Source organism: Myotis yumanensis, unplaced genomic scaffold, assembly GCF_028538775.1.
Source record: "Myotis yumanensis isolate MYYU_CA2020_CCGP unplaced genomic scaffold, mMyoYum1.0.hap1 SCAF_6, whole genome shotgun sequence".
Taxonomy (NCBI): Eukaryota; Metazoa; Chordata; class Mammalia; order Chiroptera; family Vespertilionidae; genus Myotis; species Myotis yumanensis.
In genome coordinates, this window is record NW_027223757.1 from 1,152,210 (window position 1) to 1,170,549 (window position 18,340).

The 18,340-nt window shown below is 59.8% G+C and overlaps 2 protein-coding genes across 5 annotated transcripts in view; both read left to right on the top strand.

Moving 5' to 3' along the window:
* RPS6KA2 (ribosomal protein S6 kinase A2) overlaps positions 1-3,275 on the top strand; it is a 96,916-nt gene extending 93,641 nt beyond the window's left edge. For all 3 annotated transcript variants that reach the window (XM_070417355.1, XM_070417358.1, XM_070417357.1), the window contains one exon: positions 724-3,275. In XM_070417355.1, the coding sequence (XP_070273456.1) occupies positions 724-849 (126 nt within the window). In that variant the 3' untranslated portion in view covers positions 850-3,275. The remainder of the gene's footprint in view (positions 1-723) is intronic.
* A 7,607-nt stretch (positions 3,276-10,882) lies between these two features.
* MPC1 (mitochondrial pyruvate carrier 1) lies at positions 10,883-17,297 on the top strand. 2 transcript variants are annotated; one of them, XM_070417364.1, is made up of 5 exons: positions 10,883-11,048; positions 13,123-13,126; positions 15,698-15,794; positions 16,395-16,527; positions 16,814-17,297. In XM_070417364.1, exons 1-5 carry the CDS (start codon positions 10,978-10,980, stop codon positions 16,836-16,838), a joined length of 330 nt encoding a protein of 109 aa, XP_070273465.1. In that variant the 5' UTR covers positions 10,883-10,977; the 3' UTR covers positions 16,839-17,297. The 2 variants fall into 2 exon arrangements, with proteins under 2 accessions (XP_070273465.1, XP_070273464.1); XM_070417363.1 differs by lacking the exon at positions 10,883-11,048 and having other exon boundaries at positions 12,645-14,178.
* Positions 17,298-18,340: the final 1,043 nt, after the last annotated feature.

Consider the following 18,340-nt stretch of genomic DNA (forward strand, 5'->3'; position numbering starts at 1 on the left):
GGTCCCAAAGTCCTCAATTCTAGACCAAAGGTCTGCACTTCCCCGACAGCCCAGACAGTAAATATTTGAGGCGTTTCCAGCGGATGCCTCTGTCTCAACTCCGCTCCACTGCGTCCCACAGAAACTCCCGAGACAGCAGACCCACGGTCGGTCGGGTGCGGCTGCATTTGGTAACTTTATTCACAAAGCAGCAGCCACCCCCTCCCCGACACACACACACACACACACACACACACACACGCACACTCCTGCAATATTCTAACAGGTCCCTGGCACATCCCCAGTGCAGAGCGTGCAGGAGACGGCCCATCAGTGATTCTCTCATTGTTGATGTTTCTCTCTCCCTCTCCCTTCCTCTCTCCAAAACCAATTTTTTAAAAACGTGTAAGTGGCCAATGGGAGGTGGCCAGGCCCTGGCCGGGTCCAGTGTGCGGTGGGGACATCGCAGGCCGAGAGCAGGCCGGCGACTGCCAAAGTGGGGGCGGTTGACCTCAGCCTGGGGCCCCGTGGGCGTCTGGAATATGTACCCCAAGTGACCAGCGCAGCTGCTGCCGCCGTGGTTGTCAGGTGAACACGGAGATAAGACCCAGGTCCCCGCAGCTCTCGGCGTCCCGCCGCAGCCCTGTGCCCCTCACACGTGGGGGAACCGAGGCCCCGAGGCCGCGCCGCCGGCTCTGGCAGGAGCGGTGGCCCTGCGGTCACTGCCTCTCCCTTGCCTTGCAGGGTGCCATGGCCGCCACCTACCTTGCCCTCCACAGGACGCCCCAGGCCCCGCGGCTGGAGCCCGTGCTGTCGTCCGGCCTGGCCCAGCGCAGGGGCATGAAGAGACTCACGTCCACGCGGCTGTAGCCAGCAGGACCCGACGCCTGGCTGCGGGCACCAGCCTGGGACCCGGGCACGGGCACTGCTCGAGCGACCACGGCGCCTTCGCTGGGCCCGAGTTTCTCCTTCAGCCTGAGAGGGTCCGAGGGCGCCCTCCCCACGCCTCCTCGCCTCCTCGCTCTGCCGCCTGCCGCCCCCTTCCCCGGCGGCCGCAGGGACTCCTGTCGCCACTGCACGCGAAGGCCTTCCCCACCCCGGCACTTGCTCACCGGGCGGATCTGCCACATGAGGCGGATCTGCCACGTGAGGGCCATGGTCAGGCAGGAGGGAGCGGGCATGGCAGTGCCTCCCTGGAGGGGCCAGCTTCGAGGGCGCCGGATGCCGGCGGCTGAAGGTGACAGAGGGCACGGGCACAGGAGCAGAGCCTGGCCCCTGACTATGACCCACGTCTTGATGGCCTCGTCTCGCTGCCCCACGTGTGTGACGAGGTCCGGGCTGTGTCCTCATAGCCGATCTGAGCAGGAGGCACCCCCAGAACCGCCTGCGCTCGGCCTTGGTGCCCCCTTGGTGCCTGGAAGGAGCCACCAGGCGCCCGTGCAGCCCCACCCCGGCTCTGGATGGCAGCGGCCCCGGGTCTGGGCGTCCCTCGGGCTGAGGGCCTGGCTTGGTCGGCTTGCTCCCCCCCCTGTCCCCGGAGACACTGTGACCTCGGGACCCTGACCTCGGGCCTCTGTCGCCCACTGGGGTCGGGGGCACGGCCGGGGCTGCGTCCGCACGGGATGCCCTTTGCGGAAGCTGAGCTGTGTGTGCTGCGCCCGCTGCAGGGTCTGTCCTCGGTCAGTGAGTCCGTGTGTCCCGGGTGCACGCCGGCGCTCAGGCTGCACCCCTTTGTTAATAAAATCCTGACGGCTCCGCCCGGGGCTGGAGGAGGCAGCGCCTGTGTCCTCGTCTCCTCCAGCTCGTGCCCAACCGGGAGCCACCCCCCACCCCCGGGCGGAGGAGGACCGTCATTGTCTGTCCCTCCGTCCGTCCCTCTGTGCTCAGGCCGGGCTCTGGGAGCGACTGTCGGGCACAGCCAGGTTTTCCCTAAAAAGACGATATTTTATTGTTTCTTTTGTCCTTCAGTCTCAGCTCCAGTACCGCACACGTGCATGCGTGCACACGCACAGACACACACACACACACACACACACACGCACGTGCACGCACAGGGGCCACTGCTGGAAAGCCCCTCCCGTGCTGGCTGTGGCCTTCAGACCCAGCAGATGAACGTGGGTCCACATGGCGCTTTTTCTCCGAGCAGCGGACGGAGGGGGACGTATTCCCACAGGGCCCGCTGGCCTTGCTATTTTCTCAGTGGAAAGTGCTCCCCTGGCTCCGTGACACCCGCCGCCCGTCTGCTTGGGTCTGAGTTGCTTCACTTATTACCGGAAACGGGGAACCGGGGTGCCTGCAGGTCCCGGGTTCACCCTCCTAGAAACCAAGTCACGCGTCCTGTTTGCCGGGGCCCCAGCTGCCCACTGCGCCCTCGGCTGGGTGTCTGCAGGGTGGGGGGGTCCCTGATCGCTGCCGGGGACCCAGAGCTGAGAGCCCTGAGCGGCAAGCGGAGTGAGGACCCCTCCCTCCCCCCACCCCAGCGAGGGTCCCTGAGAAGAGACGATGCCACACTGGAAACCAAGTCTTAGGTGACGGCGCGGGGGCCGCACCCTCGGTGGGAATGACGGGGTCTGAGAGTTCACACGCTTGCTCGGGGCTCCCCGAACCTGGCGCCCGGGAAGGCTCCCCAGGATTCGCACAGACCCCGGCAGGAAGTCACAGCCCTGCTCACACCTCAGACTGCACCCCCTGGTCAGACACCCGGACTCTGTCCTGAGGAAACCACACCCTGACCTCGGCCTCCAGCCCACCCCCTCGCGGACCCTTCACGACCCCTCTCGGGGTCACCCCACCAGTGGGCCCCCAGTTGGAGAGAAACCTGGCCTGCCCCTCGGTGTGCGCCGCCGCCCAGTCGGACGGGCGAGGTGAGTCACCTCCGTCCGTGTCCAGGAGGCTGACCCCCTCCCGTGGGACGGTGGCCAGTACTGGCCAGTGTGGCTCACTAGGCGGTGTGTCCCCCAGGCGCGGCTGGGCCCCCGCATGGCGCCGACCGCACTGTGTTTGCCCCCGAGAGCGGAACGGGACCCCGTACGGCGAGGAAAAGCCAGTGACTCCGGGTGGCCTCGCCCAGCTGGGGGGTGGGGGGCCTCCAAGGCTGTGCCGCCCACGGAGGCTGCACCCCGACCCGCTCTCCACCCGCCCCCGCCCCGCACTTCGCTCGCCGCCCGGAGATGTTTACAGGCCTCTGTTCGCTTGCGGGTTGTGTTTGCAGTGGGCGGCCCTGCACACGTATTTATTACGCTTTCCAGACTTTCTGAATAGATTTTCTAAATAAACACGGGTTTTATGACGTGCAATGTGTTCCTAGCGCAGCCTCCGACTGTCTGTGTTGTCACCAAACGGTCTGCACCTCGCTCTTTCCTCCCCGACCTGGACTCCGCCCCCCTGCGCTGCGCGGGGGCACTCCACGGGGCGGCCGACCGGCACCGCTCCCTCCCCCAGCCGTGTGTGTGTGTGTGTGTGTGTGTGTGTGTGTGTGTGTGCGCCCGCACATGCATGTGTGCACGTGCAGTCCATGTATGTGCATGTAAGTGCACTCCATGTTCTTGCATGTGTGTATGTGCATTCCAGGTGTGTGCATGCGTGTGCACTCCATATGTGTGTGCGTGCATGCATGTGTGTGCATACATGTGTGCGTGTGTGCGCGTGCATGTGTGTGTGCGTGTGCTCCACACAGAGCCCGGTGTGTGATGGGACAGGGCACCGGCAGGAGCCAGTGGAGGTCGTGTTGGTGAAGCAGGCGGCCTGGGGTGGCCGCGGGGAGCTGTCCCCACACCCCACTACCCACCCTGCACTCCGCCCTCCTTTCTTTATAGAGAAATACAACCGGGAGGTCCGCTGAGGGTCTTCACAAAGTAAATGGCATCGAGGATGTGCCTGGCAGAGGGCAGGGGCCGTGGGCCATGGGGAGGGCGCGGTGGGCACATTCGGACGGGCCAGAGAAGGCGCCACTGGGCGGTGAGAGGCTGCGGGCAGATGGGGGGCAGACATTCTGGTAATGAGCGCCCCTTAAAACTCTCAGGCTCCGTCCCACAGACAAAGCCCATGATCCATTGCATGCAGCTCAGCGAGGTGGGCACTGGGCACCGATGCGGGTCTGGTGCAGGGCACTTCCCTGCCGCCTGAAGCAGCCTGCGGCCACAGCCGCCTGTCCCTGCCCAGCTGTAGTAGGCGGTGCCTGTACAGACTGAGTGGGAACGGGAGGCTCTGAGCCGGAACCTACAGGCCCGACGCTCCGCCAGCACGACCCGTGTGGCCTCTGAGGCTCTACCCAGGGCTGTGCTGTGCTCGGCGAGAAGGCCTGTGGACCCTGGAGGTTGGTCACTCAATTCTCTTCTTCCTCCCAAGACCTTGCCGCTTCCTCTGGGAAGCCTGGCGGGATGTGTTTGAACTGGCACAACCCGCCACCAGGGGGCGAGTCCAGCCGCCTCCAAACGTGCCCCTGGCCCTGCAGGGGCTGGAGGAGGGCTCCCCACTCCGCCCACCCCTCCCTTCCCTGGGGTCCAGGCAGTCATGGCTGCCGGTGGGGAGTCCATGTCGAGAAAAACGGTGTGAGGTCGGGAACGTGTGCATCACGAACCTGCAAAGGGAGCGGCTTCCTCTCGTTAGAAGTCGCCGCCTTCTCCCTGCCCCCACCCACCCAAAGCCCGGGGAACTTTACGCTTTTAAAATATATGTCTATTGATTTCAGAGAGGAAGGGAGAGGGAGGGAGAGATAGGAACATCAGTGATGAGAGTCACCGACCTGCACGCCCCACACAGGGGATCGAGCCCACAACCCGGCGTCCAACCATGACCCCTGGTTCACAGGTCGACACTCCGCCCCTGCGCCTCGCAGCCGGGCCTGGAAAAGTTGACCTTGACACGCAGCACGAGCGGTGCTGAAAGGGGAGAGCGCCGTGGCTGCGGCTCCTGGAAGTCACGGTCCGGCTCCCATTCCGGCTCCGGCCCCTGTGAGCTGCGTGGGGCCATGGCCATGGGGCTTCTGTGACGTGACTGTGGGAAGATGTGTGGCTGTCCCTCCTTCCTCCTGTGGGCACGCGTGTGAGGGTGCACGGAACACGGGGGTGGGGGGCAGCCACACCGCGTCCCCCCTCGCTCGGGGGAATGTCCAGTGTCCCTCAGGCAAACAGCCAAGGACACCAGGGCTCGCTCGACCAGCGCACCCTTCCTTTTGGGGTGGAGACGCCGCCAAAGGTGATGGGTCAGGACAAACCAAACATTAGCTCTCAGATACGCTGCTGAGGACCGCCCGCAGACCCAGCCGCCCGCGACGTGGACGCTGCTCTGGGGTCGAGCACACGGACCTGAGCCGTCAAACGCTGGCCCGTTCAGTGGGCGGCCGGTGTCTGAGGAGCGCTGGCCTTGTTCTGAGGCTCGGTGTGTCTCTCACCTGTGTGCCAGCATCGCACCCGCAGTGTGTTCGCTTCACACACGCACAGCTCAGCGGCTACGCGAACCTCCGGGGTTCAGGTCAGGCTCAGAGATGGGCCAGCGGAGGCCTTGACCACGTCAGCAGCGTTCCCGCTCGCGGCCCGCGGCTCCGGCTCAGGGGAGGCGCCGCTGGGGGAGGCTGACCCAGCTTGTGCGGTGACTTGGGCAAGACCAGAGGAAAATAGCACAAGAACCAAGGCCAGGGAGACTCCGGACTGGGCGCCAGAGGAAACTAGCAACCGGCCCCGTCGGAGAACAGCCGGGCCGGCAACTTGTGGTCGGTGAAGAAAATCCACATTCGGGGAAAACATGTCAGGCCAACAGTATGCACCCAGAATATACATAAATTTTTCGACTGCTTGAAACACCATTTAGGTTTTATTTTTATTGTTTAAAAAATATTTTTATTGATTTCAGAGAAGAATGGAGAGAAAGAGAGAGAGAGAGAGAAAGAGAGATCAATGATGAGAGAGAATCATGGATTGGCTGCCTCCTGCACGCCCCCTACTGGGGATCGAGCCTGCAACCCGGGCTTGTACCCTGACCGGAATCGAATCATGACCTCCTAGTTCATAGGTCGACACTCAACCACTGAGCCACACCAGCTGGGCATCATTCAGGTTTTTTAAAAAGTGATAAACTGATCTAAAATGCAGCTAATCAACTAATCAACTCCAGTACGGAACAAGATGCGAATGAGTGAAGGCCGCTGGGCTGCTCGGGTGTGAGCCACCTCCTAGGCCAACACCAGACTGGCAGCGTAGACAGAGACGGCGCCAGCCCTGGCCGAGAGATGGGAGCGTGGAGTCTTTGCGACACTGTGAAGAGGGCCCTGGACGGAGTTTAAACTCGTTCGGTTCCTGTGTCCCGGTGCTCCGGCCCCTCATCCATTCACAGAACGACCAAAAGAGACCGAAGCCAGGGAACGCGGCCGTGCTTGCCGGCGCCTGTCCGCTGGGTTGTGGACGAGCTCCAGGAGATTTATGTCGACATGACCGCCAACTCAGGAATTTCTGGAAGTGACGGGACCACTTGCCAAATGTGGGCCAATCGAGGGCAAGGGTGGCCTGCTCCCTCCCCAGTGTCGCAGCCTGTGAATGAGCACAGCCTGAATGGAGCTTACAAACCTCCTTTCGAAGATGGTTTGTGCTCCAGCTGCACAGGGAGGCAGGAGGGCTCATTTACTTATTTATTTTTAAAAGATGTTTTTATTGTTGATGTCAGAGAGGAAGGGAAGGGGAAGGAGAGAGAGAAACATCCATGATGAGAGAGAATCATGGATCGGCTGCCTCCTGCACGCATCACGCTGGGGATCTAGCCCACAATCTGGGCCTGTGCCCTGAGCAGGAATCGAACCATGACCTCCTGGTTCAGAGGTCGATGCTCAACCGCTGAGCCAGGCCGGCCGGGCTGGAGACTTTATTTGCAATGGAAATTTCTGGAATACAAACCAGTCGTCGTGATTTTGGAAACATTTCTAACGCGAACGGGCGAACACTTGTTAGTGATCCTCAGCCTTGTGTGAAGCAGCTGCAAAGTCTGCCCCAAACCGAGGCGATGCCGGTCAGCGTGGGCAGCCACTGACCGTTGAGCTCAAGGGAACACAACGGAGTTGCAACAAGAGGAGGTGAATTTACTTAACGTGAACCGAGGTCATTGCGAAACCGATGTTGCTTCTGCTTCAAAGCAAATTCTCCTGAAAAAGATGAGCTGGTTTCGTCCATGTGAGTGCCAAGGTTAAAGGGGAATGATTTGGGGAGGTGCTCAGTTCAGTTTGGAATTTCAAGATGTGGCATAACCTGGGAATGGGGACAGACATCGGTACGTGGTAAACTCCACGAAACTTAAATGCAGATCAAGTTTTGCCAATGAAAACTTGGCAGCCGATTTGAGATGAACTGTAAGTCTAACATTCACACCAGATTTAGCAGGCTTAGTATGAAAAGAAGAACCTAAAACATTTCAATAATAACTTTTATGTTGGTTACATATTGAAATAACATCTTAGATCAGTGGTTCTCAACCTTGGCTGCACATTAGAATCACCTGGGAATCTTTTTAAAATCCTGATTTCTGGGCCTCATCCTCCGGAAATTCTGGTTCTTTGTTACTCATGTCGTGGCCCCACCCCATAATAAAGAAACAGAATTTCCGGAGGATGAGGCCCAGAAATCAGGATTTTAAAGAGATTCCCAGGTGATTCTAATGTGCAGCCAAGGTTGAGAGCCACTGGACTAAATAGACGAGTAAAATCAATTCCACCTGTTTCCTTTTACGTTTTAACGTGGCTACGGAAACCTCACGTGGCTACTGAAGCCTCGCATTTGATGGGCGGCTCCCGTTAGGTTTCCTCTGGGCTGCGTCCACCCGGATGGTCAGTCCCCTCCTCACGCCGGGGCGTGTGGCCCAGAGGGCTCCGTCCCCATGTCCTCTCCAACAGGTTCCATCCTTGGGCTATTCCTCTCACCCTTTCATTCCTGGAACCTGGGGGTGGAGCTACAGGCTCAATGGATTCAGGTCCCCTGCTGTGTACTTGATGTTGCATGGCTCCAGGAGACACCCCGCTGTCATCAGCGGGTCCCTCCCTGTCAATCCGTGAGTGACCCTGGGGAGGCCTCTGCTGCCCGTAGCGCCCGGCCACGCAAGCCCTCAGTGCTTGTAGCATCTATCCCGTGATCCGTCCGAGTCGGTCCCTCACAGGGACTGCCACCTGGTGTTCTTCCCCTCCTACCCTCCCTCCTTCCTCACTCGCTGGGCTCACCCTGAAGAGACTCCTTCACCGTGAGGCTGCCGGAAGCAGTTCACACAGCTACTGCTCTCGCAGAAACGGCCGAGAGTTGGCGCCCTGATCATGGCAGCGTCTCAGGGGTTATTTGCTTTTCTATGCACCTTTTTGAGGTTTAAAAAAAAATTACTGTTAAGTTTTTTAAAGTAGCCCTAACCGGTTTGGTTCAGCAGATAGAGCAGGGGTTCTCAACCTGTGGGTCGCGACACCTTTGGGGGTCGAACGACCCTTTCACAGGGGTCGCCTAAGACCATCGGAAAACACATCTATAATTACATATTGTTTTTGTGATTAATCACTATGCTTTATGTTCAATTTGTAACAATGAAATTGGGGGTCACCACAACATGAGAAACTGTATTAAAGGGTCGCGGCATTAGGAAGGTTGAGAACCACTGAGATAGAGCGTCGGCCTGAGGACTGAAGGGTCCCAGGTTCCATTCTGGTCAAAGGCATGTACCTTGGTTGCGGGCACATCCCCAGTAAGGGGTGTGTGTATGTGTGCGCGCGCGCGTGCAAGAGGCAGCTGATGGGTGTTTCTCTCCTCAATGTTTCTAACTCTCTATCCCTCTCCCTTCCTTTCTGTAAAAAATCAATAAAATATAAAAAAGTTTTTTTAATGTAACTTTTATGAGATATAATTACATAGCATCTAATTCACCCCCTTCAGGTGTGTAATTTGATGGCGTTTAGCATGTTCACGAAGTTGCACAACCACCACCACCACAACCACCGTCAGGCCATCTCCATCGCCCAGGAGGACAGCGTGTGCCTGCGGTCAGTGCCGACTGCCCAGCTCCACCAGCCACAGGCAGCCCCCCTCTATTTCCTGTGTCCGTGGACTGTGTACTCTGGACATTCACACACGTGGAATCCCACGATACAGGCTCCCTCATGTCTGCCTTCTTTCATTTAATTTCTGCCCGGAAATGTAAACTCAACATTGAACATCATCCTTACACCCACTTCACAGGTCACTGTTTTTGCTATTATAGGAGTTTCTGCTCTTAGAAAGCCTTGTTTTGTCCAGCTGAACACCGCTCAGGAGACGGCTGCTCAGCATCGGAGATGATCACAGGCCTACGAGAGGCCTTCTCCGCCCGCCAATCTCGCAGGGGAAGTTTGGTGTGGTTTTGTTTGCGTGTTTATTTGTGGGGGAGGGGGAGCAGTTTGGTTTTTATCCAGGAAGCCATGCAGTTTCTTACACCCCCCTCCTGGGTTGATATGAGGAGAAACGGTGTTCAAGTGCCTACAGGTCAACAGGAGGCACCTGTTAACGTTGTTAATCATCGAAACCCCTTTGCCTCCCTGGAGGGCGTCCACGCCACCTCCCGGGGAAGCACCAGGGCTGCGCCAACCTTCCCCGCGCGGCCAGGAGGCTGCAGTGTCCAGCCCGGGACTCAGACCAAGGCCAGGCTGACCCGGGGAGATCCCCGCAGAACGCGATTCCGATCCAATCAGCGACTTGCTGTTTTAGTTCTAAAAAGCAGTTCTCCTTCTTTAGCGCATTTATTTGTTAAGAGCGAACACCTGCTCACTCTACCAAGGTCAGAAGGAGCAGGAGGGTACGGTGCGGCCTTTCCCGCATCCCTCGAACCCGTAACCCTCCTTAGCCCCGACGTTTCTCCCGTCTGCTGTCTCCTTGTCGGTGTCCCTGTGCGCACACGAGCAGCATATCCGACACCGTTCTGCGCCTGACGCTTTTCCCGTGAACGGTAACGGTCGGCCCCGGCGCACACCGAGGCCTCTTCTTGCTGCTGCTGCACAGCGTTCCCTCGACCTGACCGGAGGCACCGGGACCCCCTCGCCCTCCCCGCGGGAGGGAGGGGCGCCCGCAGCTGGCAGTCCGCGCCCGGGAAGGGCGTGCATCGCGGGAGGGAGGGGCGCCCGCAGCTGGCAGTCGGCGCCCGGGAAGGGCATGCATCGCGGGAGGGAGGGGCGCACGCAGCTGGCAGTCGGCGCCCGGGAAAGGCAAGGATCGCGGGAGGGAGGGGCGTGCCGCCCTGGGAGGGAGGGGCGCCCGCAGCTGGCAGTCCGCGCCCGGGAAGGGCATGCATCGCGGGAGGGAGGGGCGCCCGCAGCTGGCAGTCGGTGCGCGGGAAGGGCCGCCGCCCGCGGTACACGGCACACCGCCGTCCGGGGGCTGTGGCTCTAGAGCCGCGCGTGCTGGCCCATCACCGATGTGAACACGCGCCCGAGTCACCGTCTCCCAGGCGATGCTCCTGGGCCAAGACCGTCACTGCAGCGTCTCCAATGCCCGAGTCACCCACACGGAGGCCCGGATGGAGAATCAAACACAAAAATTAACCCTGAACGACAGAAACCGCCGCCGCCAAACCCTGTGGCTCCAGGCCCCTCGCACGCCGGGGCCTGCGTGACCTTGGGGAAGCGCGGGGCGGCGGGGGGCGGGGGGGGACCGGGCGCGGCGCGGGGACCGGAGAGGCGGGCGCCCTGCCCTTGAGCGGACGCCGCCGGGAGTGTCACCGCCCAGCAACCGCCTAGCAACCGCCCGCCAGTCGCCGCCCGGCCCGGCCAGTTTACGGCAGAGGCCCCGCCCCCGAGCGCCGGGGGGGCGGGGAGAAGGTGTGCGGCGCGCGCGGGCCAATCCGCTGGCCGCCTCCCGCCCCGAGCCCTCCCATTGGCCGAGCGCCGGCGGCCGTAAGGCGGGGCCGAGCTGTCGTGACGCGGGCGGCGGGCTGGAGTGTGTCCCCTCTGTCCGCTGGGCCTGGCTGCGGGGCTCCGAGTGGCGGCGGCGACGGCGGCCTGCGTGCGGCACGGCCATGGCGGGCGCGCTGGTGCGCAAGGCGGCGGACTATGTCCGGAGCAAGGACTTCCGGGACTACCTCATGAGGTGAGCCCGGCCGCGACGCGAGCTCCGGGAGGCCGGGCCGGGCCGGGCGGGGGCGCAGGGGCCGGGCGCTCGGACAGCGGGCGGGGGCTCCCCTCTGCACCTGCCGCCGGGTGCGCGGGGGCGCGCGGGGGAGACGCCCGGGGCGGCGCGCGGCCGGGAAGGGCCTGCAGCCGGGACGAATGTGCGCCGAGGCCGCCTCTCCCTGTTGTCATCTCACGGACTTGGCGTCCGCGCGGAGGCGGCAGTGAAACCCAAAATGTCCTCAGGCGCGAGTCCCCTGCGGCCCCGGGTCGGACCGTGCGGCCGAGGACCGGCGTGGCTCTCTCCGCTCCCCGGTGGCCCTGCCCTTCCCGTCGGGAGCGGAGGGCTCCCCGCGCCCCGTCCCCCTGCCCGGCCGAGGCCGCCGCGTCTCCCCGCCCCCTGCCGCCGGGAAGCCGCGCTGCGTTGGGGGCACCGGGACTAGTGAGTGTCCGCGCGGCTTTCCCCGGGGGCGAGTGCCCGGGGGCGGCGGGCCCAGCCCGGCCCTCGGAGGCGCCCCCCGCGGGCACCTGGGCTGCCTCCCTCTAACCCGGGCCTGGCGGCGAGCCGTCTGCGTCCAGCTTCCCGGGCAGCGGTGGGAAGAGCGACCGGCCCGCGCGTGGGGCTGGGAAGAGCAGCTGCCCCTGACGGACCCGGAGCCGCTCGGCCCGCGCGGGGCTGGTGACCGCGTGGAGCGGGGCGCGCGGGGCCGGCCCGGGTGCTGGAGAGTCTGAGCGAAGCCGTCCTTCCAGGCGGCGGTCCCGCGGGCACGTCCTCGGCCCTCCCGGTGCGGGAGCCGGTGCGGGAGCCTCCGCAGCGCCAGGGGCGGCGCGGGACGACGCTGTTGGTGTCACTGAAGCGGGGCCTGGCGCCGCCCGTGCCCGGAGGCGCTGAGGACGCTCCTGGTGCCGGGGGCGGGGGGGGGTGGGGTGGGGGGGTGGGGTGGGGGGGACCCCTCAATGCGCGTCCAGGGGCCCGCTAGTCTGAGTGCACATGGTTTTTGCTGCCCGCAGTGCGCCGAGCGCCGGCTGTGCGGTGGATCCCTCCCGTCCGCACCTCCCCGTCCGCACCTCCCCGCGCGCACCTCCCCGGCCGCACCTCCCCGGCCGCACCTCCCCGGCCGCACCTCCCGGCCGCACCTCCCCGCCCGCACCTCCCCGCCGCACCTCCCCGCCGCACCTCCCCGTCCAGGTTTGGCGCTGCAGTTGTCGGGGAACTGGTTCTTCCCGCCAGTCCTGGCACAGCGGCTTCACGGTGCGGCTGCCAGGCATCCGTGTGCAGGGCTTTCGGATTGCACCGCGTCTGCGGGCAGGAATTTCCTTCTCCAGGTCCCTCTATGCCGACCTCCTGGCGGGTGCCGGTCTGAGGAGCGGCCCGCACATGAGAATGCTGCCCAGGAAATGGGCACCTAGAAGGCCTGCGGCCAGTGGAGGCCTCCCTGGAAGAGGCACCGGACTCCCGGCCCGGTCTGGCCCGGTCCCGCCCGGCCCGCCTTATGTGGACACACATTTGCCCCTTAGCAAGGCGTGTAGGCAGATGTGACGGTGGGTAAACAGTGTGAGGGCCGGCAGGTAGGGAGTTGCCTGAGCCCCTGAGCCCGGGGCAGTGTACGCTGATTTTCAGGCTGCGAGGACCAACGCCCATGGGCTTCCCCGAGCTCCTGCTGCATTAATAGCCAACTGCCGCTTTATGTTTGTACTGAAGCCGCACCAGAGTTAAGTTAGGGTTTTTCAGAATGCTGACACGCCGAGCTCAAAAGGTTCACCGTCACTGTTTTAGATGGTCAGCTCTGCCTCTTTTAAAACGTTTTTGTAGGGACAGGAAATGCGTTGTTGCTAATGTAGAGTTCAGTACCAGGCCTGTGTTCAGACCAGGAGCCAAGGCGTGTGAGGAGCGTGGCCCGTGGCTGCCCCCCGCTTCCCCCCCCCCCCCCCCAGGTCCTCCCCCTCTGCCTGTGGAAAGCGCTGCTCGCTGTCATGTGGACTTGCTGGGACACAGCCTGAGGCACAATCTATTAGGCTTTCTGCTTCTTATATTTCATAGCAGAACCTCTTAGCACCGTCAGCCAACAATTCATGCTGTAAACTAGAACCGCCACAGGCTCTGGATCAAACCTCTGAAAGTGGTGTTGGGCGCGTGTCTATGGGAGATGGTATCAGAGTATTTCAACAACTCGTTCAGTGGATAAACTTTAAGATTTTGCCTTCATAGGACAATTAAGCTGTATCCTGGCAAGAAGAATTGCCATTTCAGAAATAAAAGGAATTCGCCATAAAACTTCCTATATGTTCTAAATGGGCTGAAGCTTAGCGTTGAGGAAAACGGTTCAGTTGACATTGAAAGTTTTTCCTATTCATTTATTCAATAAATATTTCTTTGAATGCCCTGTGAATGGAAGGCACCGCTTCAGGTCCCTGCCTCTCAGTAGCAAACAGAAATAGCATTTCACGCCTCTTCCTAGGGGCTTCATTCTGTCATAACCTGTTAGTCAATGAAAGTGGGACGTTTGTTGCTAATAGAATTCTGCAGCCTTGTGCTTCTCTGCAGCTTGTCATTGTCTAAGGAACGGCCCCTTTAAGCCCGTGCTGTGTGGTGTGAGAGCCGCGAGCCCCTGAAATGGGGCCGGTCCCCCCCACAGAGGTGCCACGTCAACATCGCCGCGTCTCAAAGACACGGTACAAAATAGAGCACAGGATACCGCACTCATGCATTGCCGCTGGTTGTGTGTTCAGATTAAAGTACTTGGATATGTGGGAATAGATAAACTTAATACAATTAACTTCTGTTTTTCCTTTTAGAAATTTTTAAATTACGTTTGTGGCTCCTGCTTGTGAATTGCATTATGTTTCTATTGGCGCCCTCTAAGGATCACGCTTATTTTTTAAATAAAATTAAGGTTTAATTTCATTGGGTCCCAGTTGTTATTAGAAATGTCACTAGACGTCTCGGGGGAAAAGAACCGAGCGGCCCACTCCGCAGCGCTGGCGCCGAGACTGCGCAGCCTGGGGCCCAGTGGCCTCAGAGGACGCCGCCTCTGAAAACGCCTGACCTTCTTCTTTTTCTTTTCATGTCGCCCTGTCTGAACCGCGGTGATTTCTCACAAAACAGCACGGTAAGAAAATCGTTCCTCCTTCACTTCAGGCTGTCGCAGATCCCGCATCAACAGAGTTAGGGACAGCAGACCCCTTTGCTGGAGGTAGCGTGACCAGCACCAGGGCAAGGGGAGCGGCTGAGGGCGCCCCGGCGTCCCTGCGGTCCTCTGGTCCCTCCTAGAGTCCCGCCTCTGCAGGACCCAGGGGCACGGCCTCCTGGTAGCAGTGGGCACAGAGCACAGACTCCACCCAGTCAGTAACCAGATCATGGCGCTTCATTCGTGTGGATGTTCTTTACCCCAAGTTACGAATTTATAATGAAATAGAAGTATTTTCCCATTTAATCCAAAATATGTTAATTTTTTCCTTTCAAATATTTATCATGAAATTCCTTCTTTATCTAGACATTTATGGTGACTCTGCTAGAGCATAGACTAACGTACTTTAAAAAGGGACGCGAGCACGAGAGCCTTGCCCTAGTTAGAAAGCGCGTATTAAACTTGCTGAGGTGGGTACCTTAGTCAGCCAGTGTGGAGTTATTTTTACCTCCTAGGGACTTTATAAGAGATGTATTTAAGTACCGGCCATGCTCACGGCCACAGTGCACGCCCTGCCTCACAGGACCTGCCAGTGCAGCCCTCACTCGTCACTCCACAGCGGAGTTGGCTGTCCCTGCTGTTAAGCATGGGCCGCTGAACCTTGGTGTCCCGGACGGCCCCATGGTTGGAAAATGAAAAGCCATTGGTCCATTTTAAAAATAGAAGTTGTTGCTATTATTTTACAAGTATTTTCCAATCTTTTAAAAAAACATATTTTTATTTCAGAGAGAAAAGGAGAGGGAGAGATTGAAACATCAGTGATGACAGAGAATTATCAATCAGCTGCCTCCTATGGGCCCCCTACCGGGGATGGAGCCTGCGACCCAGGCATGTGCCCTTGACCGGAATCAAACCCGGGACCCTTCAGTCCGCAGGCCAATGCTCTATCCACTGAGCCAAACCAGCCAGGGCTATTTTCCAATCTTAATATCTGGGACTCTTGAGTGTAGATTTCCAGGTTCTCAGATCTTAAAATAGCTCACATGAGCCCAAAGAAATTTCCCGTATTAAAGTTCCTTTCTTCAGAGAAAGTATCCAGTTTAGGATCTGCATATTAAAAGATGTCAATGAAAATTTGAAAAAGAAGTTTTGATAGATTTAAGCATTAAATTATGGAGAATAGTTATCACAGGTTTTAAGTTATGGCAAGACTGAATTGTGTGAGAAGTTCATCTCACTGTAAAGTTCTCTGAATGGGACAATCAGGTTACTTGGTTGACCTCTGAAAGCTGGTCAGGACTTGGTAAACTGCCAGTCCTTTCTGGCTTTGAACTCACCTTGTAAGAACTGCTGACTCATAGGCAAACTCTTCGCCGGTTGACCAGTGAGCCCAGGACAAAGCTCAGGAATTTGTTTCCCAAGGCTCACACTGACGCCCAGCTGTTCACAGCTCCGCCTTCATTTTTCCTCTCCCTTCCTTCCCTTCTCTGTCTTCCCACAGCACTTCTGGGGCCCAGTAGCCAACTGGGGTCTCCCCATCGCCGCCATCAATGACATGAAAAAGTCTCCGGAGATCATCAGTGGGCGGATGACGTTCGGTGAGTGTGTGCTCTGAACACCGGCGGCTTTCCCCGCATCATTAGCATAGACAGCTCCCCGCGCAGCTCCGGACGGGACAGTCACTTAGGACATGGCATCACCCTCCCCGGGAGGAAAGGCAGGCGGCTCTGAAACGCTGCCTTGGGAGCGCTGGAGCCCGCTAGCCGGCGGGCTGACTGCTCCCAGCTGAAGAAGGTGTCCTCTGGGGCGTAGTTGGAAAACGCTTTCTTACGTTGACTTGAAGCCCTGATATTTGACCATAAAGCTGTTGAGAGGATGACAAAGCAGTTCCTGCAAGTGAGGGACTGTGAACAACTCCAGGGGACAGGACCGTGGCTGGAACTCAGGTGCCCACTCCCTCCCTCCGACACCCCATCCTTAAAATGTTCAGGTGATAAGTAACAGCACCCACCAGGAGAGTCCGATACCTGATGAGCTTCCCATTCCTGGTGCCTTTCCGCCAGAATTTATCTCCTGTCACAGTCTTGGCGGAAGAGCTTCTCTGGTTGGTTCAGGCTGGTGCCTGGTGGGTCTGGGGTCCCTCCCACACCAGGTCTCTGAACCGTGAGCCATTGCTCCCCTCTGCTTGGTGTTTGCAGCCCTCTGCTGTTACTCTCTGACGTTCATGAGATTCGCCTACAAGGTGCAGCCTCGCAACTGGCTCCTGTTCGTGTGCCACGCCACCAACGAGGTGGCACAGCTCATCCAGGGCGGGCGGCTCATCAAATACAAGTAAGTCCTCTTGGCTGACGGAGGGGAGAGCGGGCCGGCCCTGTCTTGGGCATTTGGGCCATGAGTGTGTGCAGACGGATGTGAAACCCGTTTCTGAGAAAGCTGTGCTGTTGAGTGTGAAACGTGCCTGGCAGTTAACGCCACGCCGTGCAGATGCACTGACTGCAGTGTGGACAGGGTGTGTCTTCCTAACATCGGGAGTGGGAACGGCTGTTGTGTGAGGTCTTCTTAAAGCCTCCGGGCCCTGAGGCGCAGTGACACCCCCTGTGTCCTTGTCTCCCTGCAGCATGAATAAGAAGGCAGCAGCGTGACCGGGCAGGGAGGCGCTGCCCGCTGCTGGGCCTCCGGCTCCGTCCTCAGGACGCCCTGCTCTGGAAAACCCGCTGAATGCTGTTTTACTAACCCAACCATTTCCACCCACAGCGAGAGCCCCTGAGCCCCTGACCCGCCCCGGCTGCCTCCCAAGTACTGACTACTCTCCTCCCCCCAACCAGTTGTCACAGGCAGTCATTCCGTGATTCCCAGCCATGCTTTCTCTGAGGCCGTGTTGTTATCTGTTAGGATTTACTGAGCGCGCAACGGAAGAGAACAAACAAAGCCGGTGACTCTCAGACCTGAGTGCTCAGAACTCTTGCCTTTTTCTGTAACGACCATGAGACAACCCCAGCTACACCCTTCAGGTCTCACCCCAGGGTCTGAAAAGTGTCCGTTTCCATGTGTCTTCTGAAATGCTGTGACTTAACGGCAATAAATGACTTAAATATTTGTCAGTGAGAGTGAAATGCCTTGCCATGTCTTTAAGGATCTGCAGGACTGTGTCCCTGCAGCACAAGCATCGGCATAATGGGGACTCCCTCCCCAGTGCGAGTGGTCAGAGGGCTCTTTCTCATGGGCCACGTTAGAAACGCCCCAATGCTGCCCTGAAGATGCCCTGGAGGTGCGCTGGCCTCCTGTCCCCTGAGGTTCCCTGAGGGGGTCAGAGCTGTGCAGTGTCCCTGGGGGCCGCAGTCCCTGGCCGCACAGGAGAGGGGGCACTGCGCTAGGCACCAGGGAGAGGAGGGGCCTCTGGGGTGGGCGGGGCCCGGGGGCATGGTGGTGATCCCGCTGCCGCCAGGGTGAGCACCGCAGGGTGAGCACCAGGAGAGCGTGGAGGGTGCGTGTGGCCCGCGGCTCCTCACTTCACCCGCATCCGCTGGCCTGCGAAGCGCTCTTCCAGAGCAGGCCCGCCGCCTTTTCTCTTTTCGATGGAAGTCTCTTGGCTGCTTTAAAATGCTGTCTGTCACTAGCACAAGGGGACACCTGGGCGGTCGGTAGGGAAGTGCTGGCCGCTGGCACAGAAGACTGACCGAACAGCTGATCTCTCTCAGTGGCCGGGCGGCGGGAGGTCCTGGGTGGCTCCTCCTGCTCCGTCGTCGGGGTTTGCCGGGCTCCATCTCCTAGACACGTGGGGAGTGTCCCGGTGACACACCTGTAAGTGTCCGGTCCCTGTGAGAGCTGCGCACACCTGAGGCTTCCTTCTCCAAGGGCTGGGGGGATGGAGAACAGATCCTGGGAACCGCAGTGTGGAAGCGAGGGTGGGGTCGGCGCCACCTGGACTGCTCACAGCCCAGAACGCCAGGCTCAGAACTAAACTACCCAGAGAACCTCCTCTCCAAACGTGATACCCAAACGCTCACCATGTTCTCCCTTTCAAACAAGTACAGAGAGCTGGAAGGCACAGGAGCCGTCCCAGGCGGAGTGGACACTGGATGTCCGAGCGGGGGTGCCGTGCTGGCTCCCGCGCTGTAATGGGCTCAGGGATGAGGTGACGATT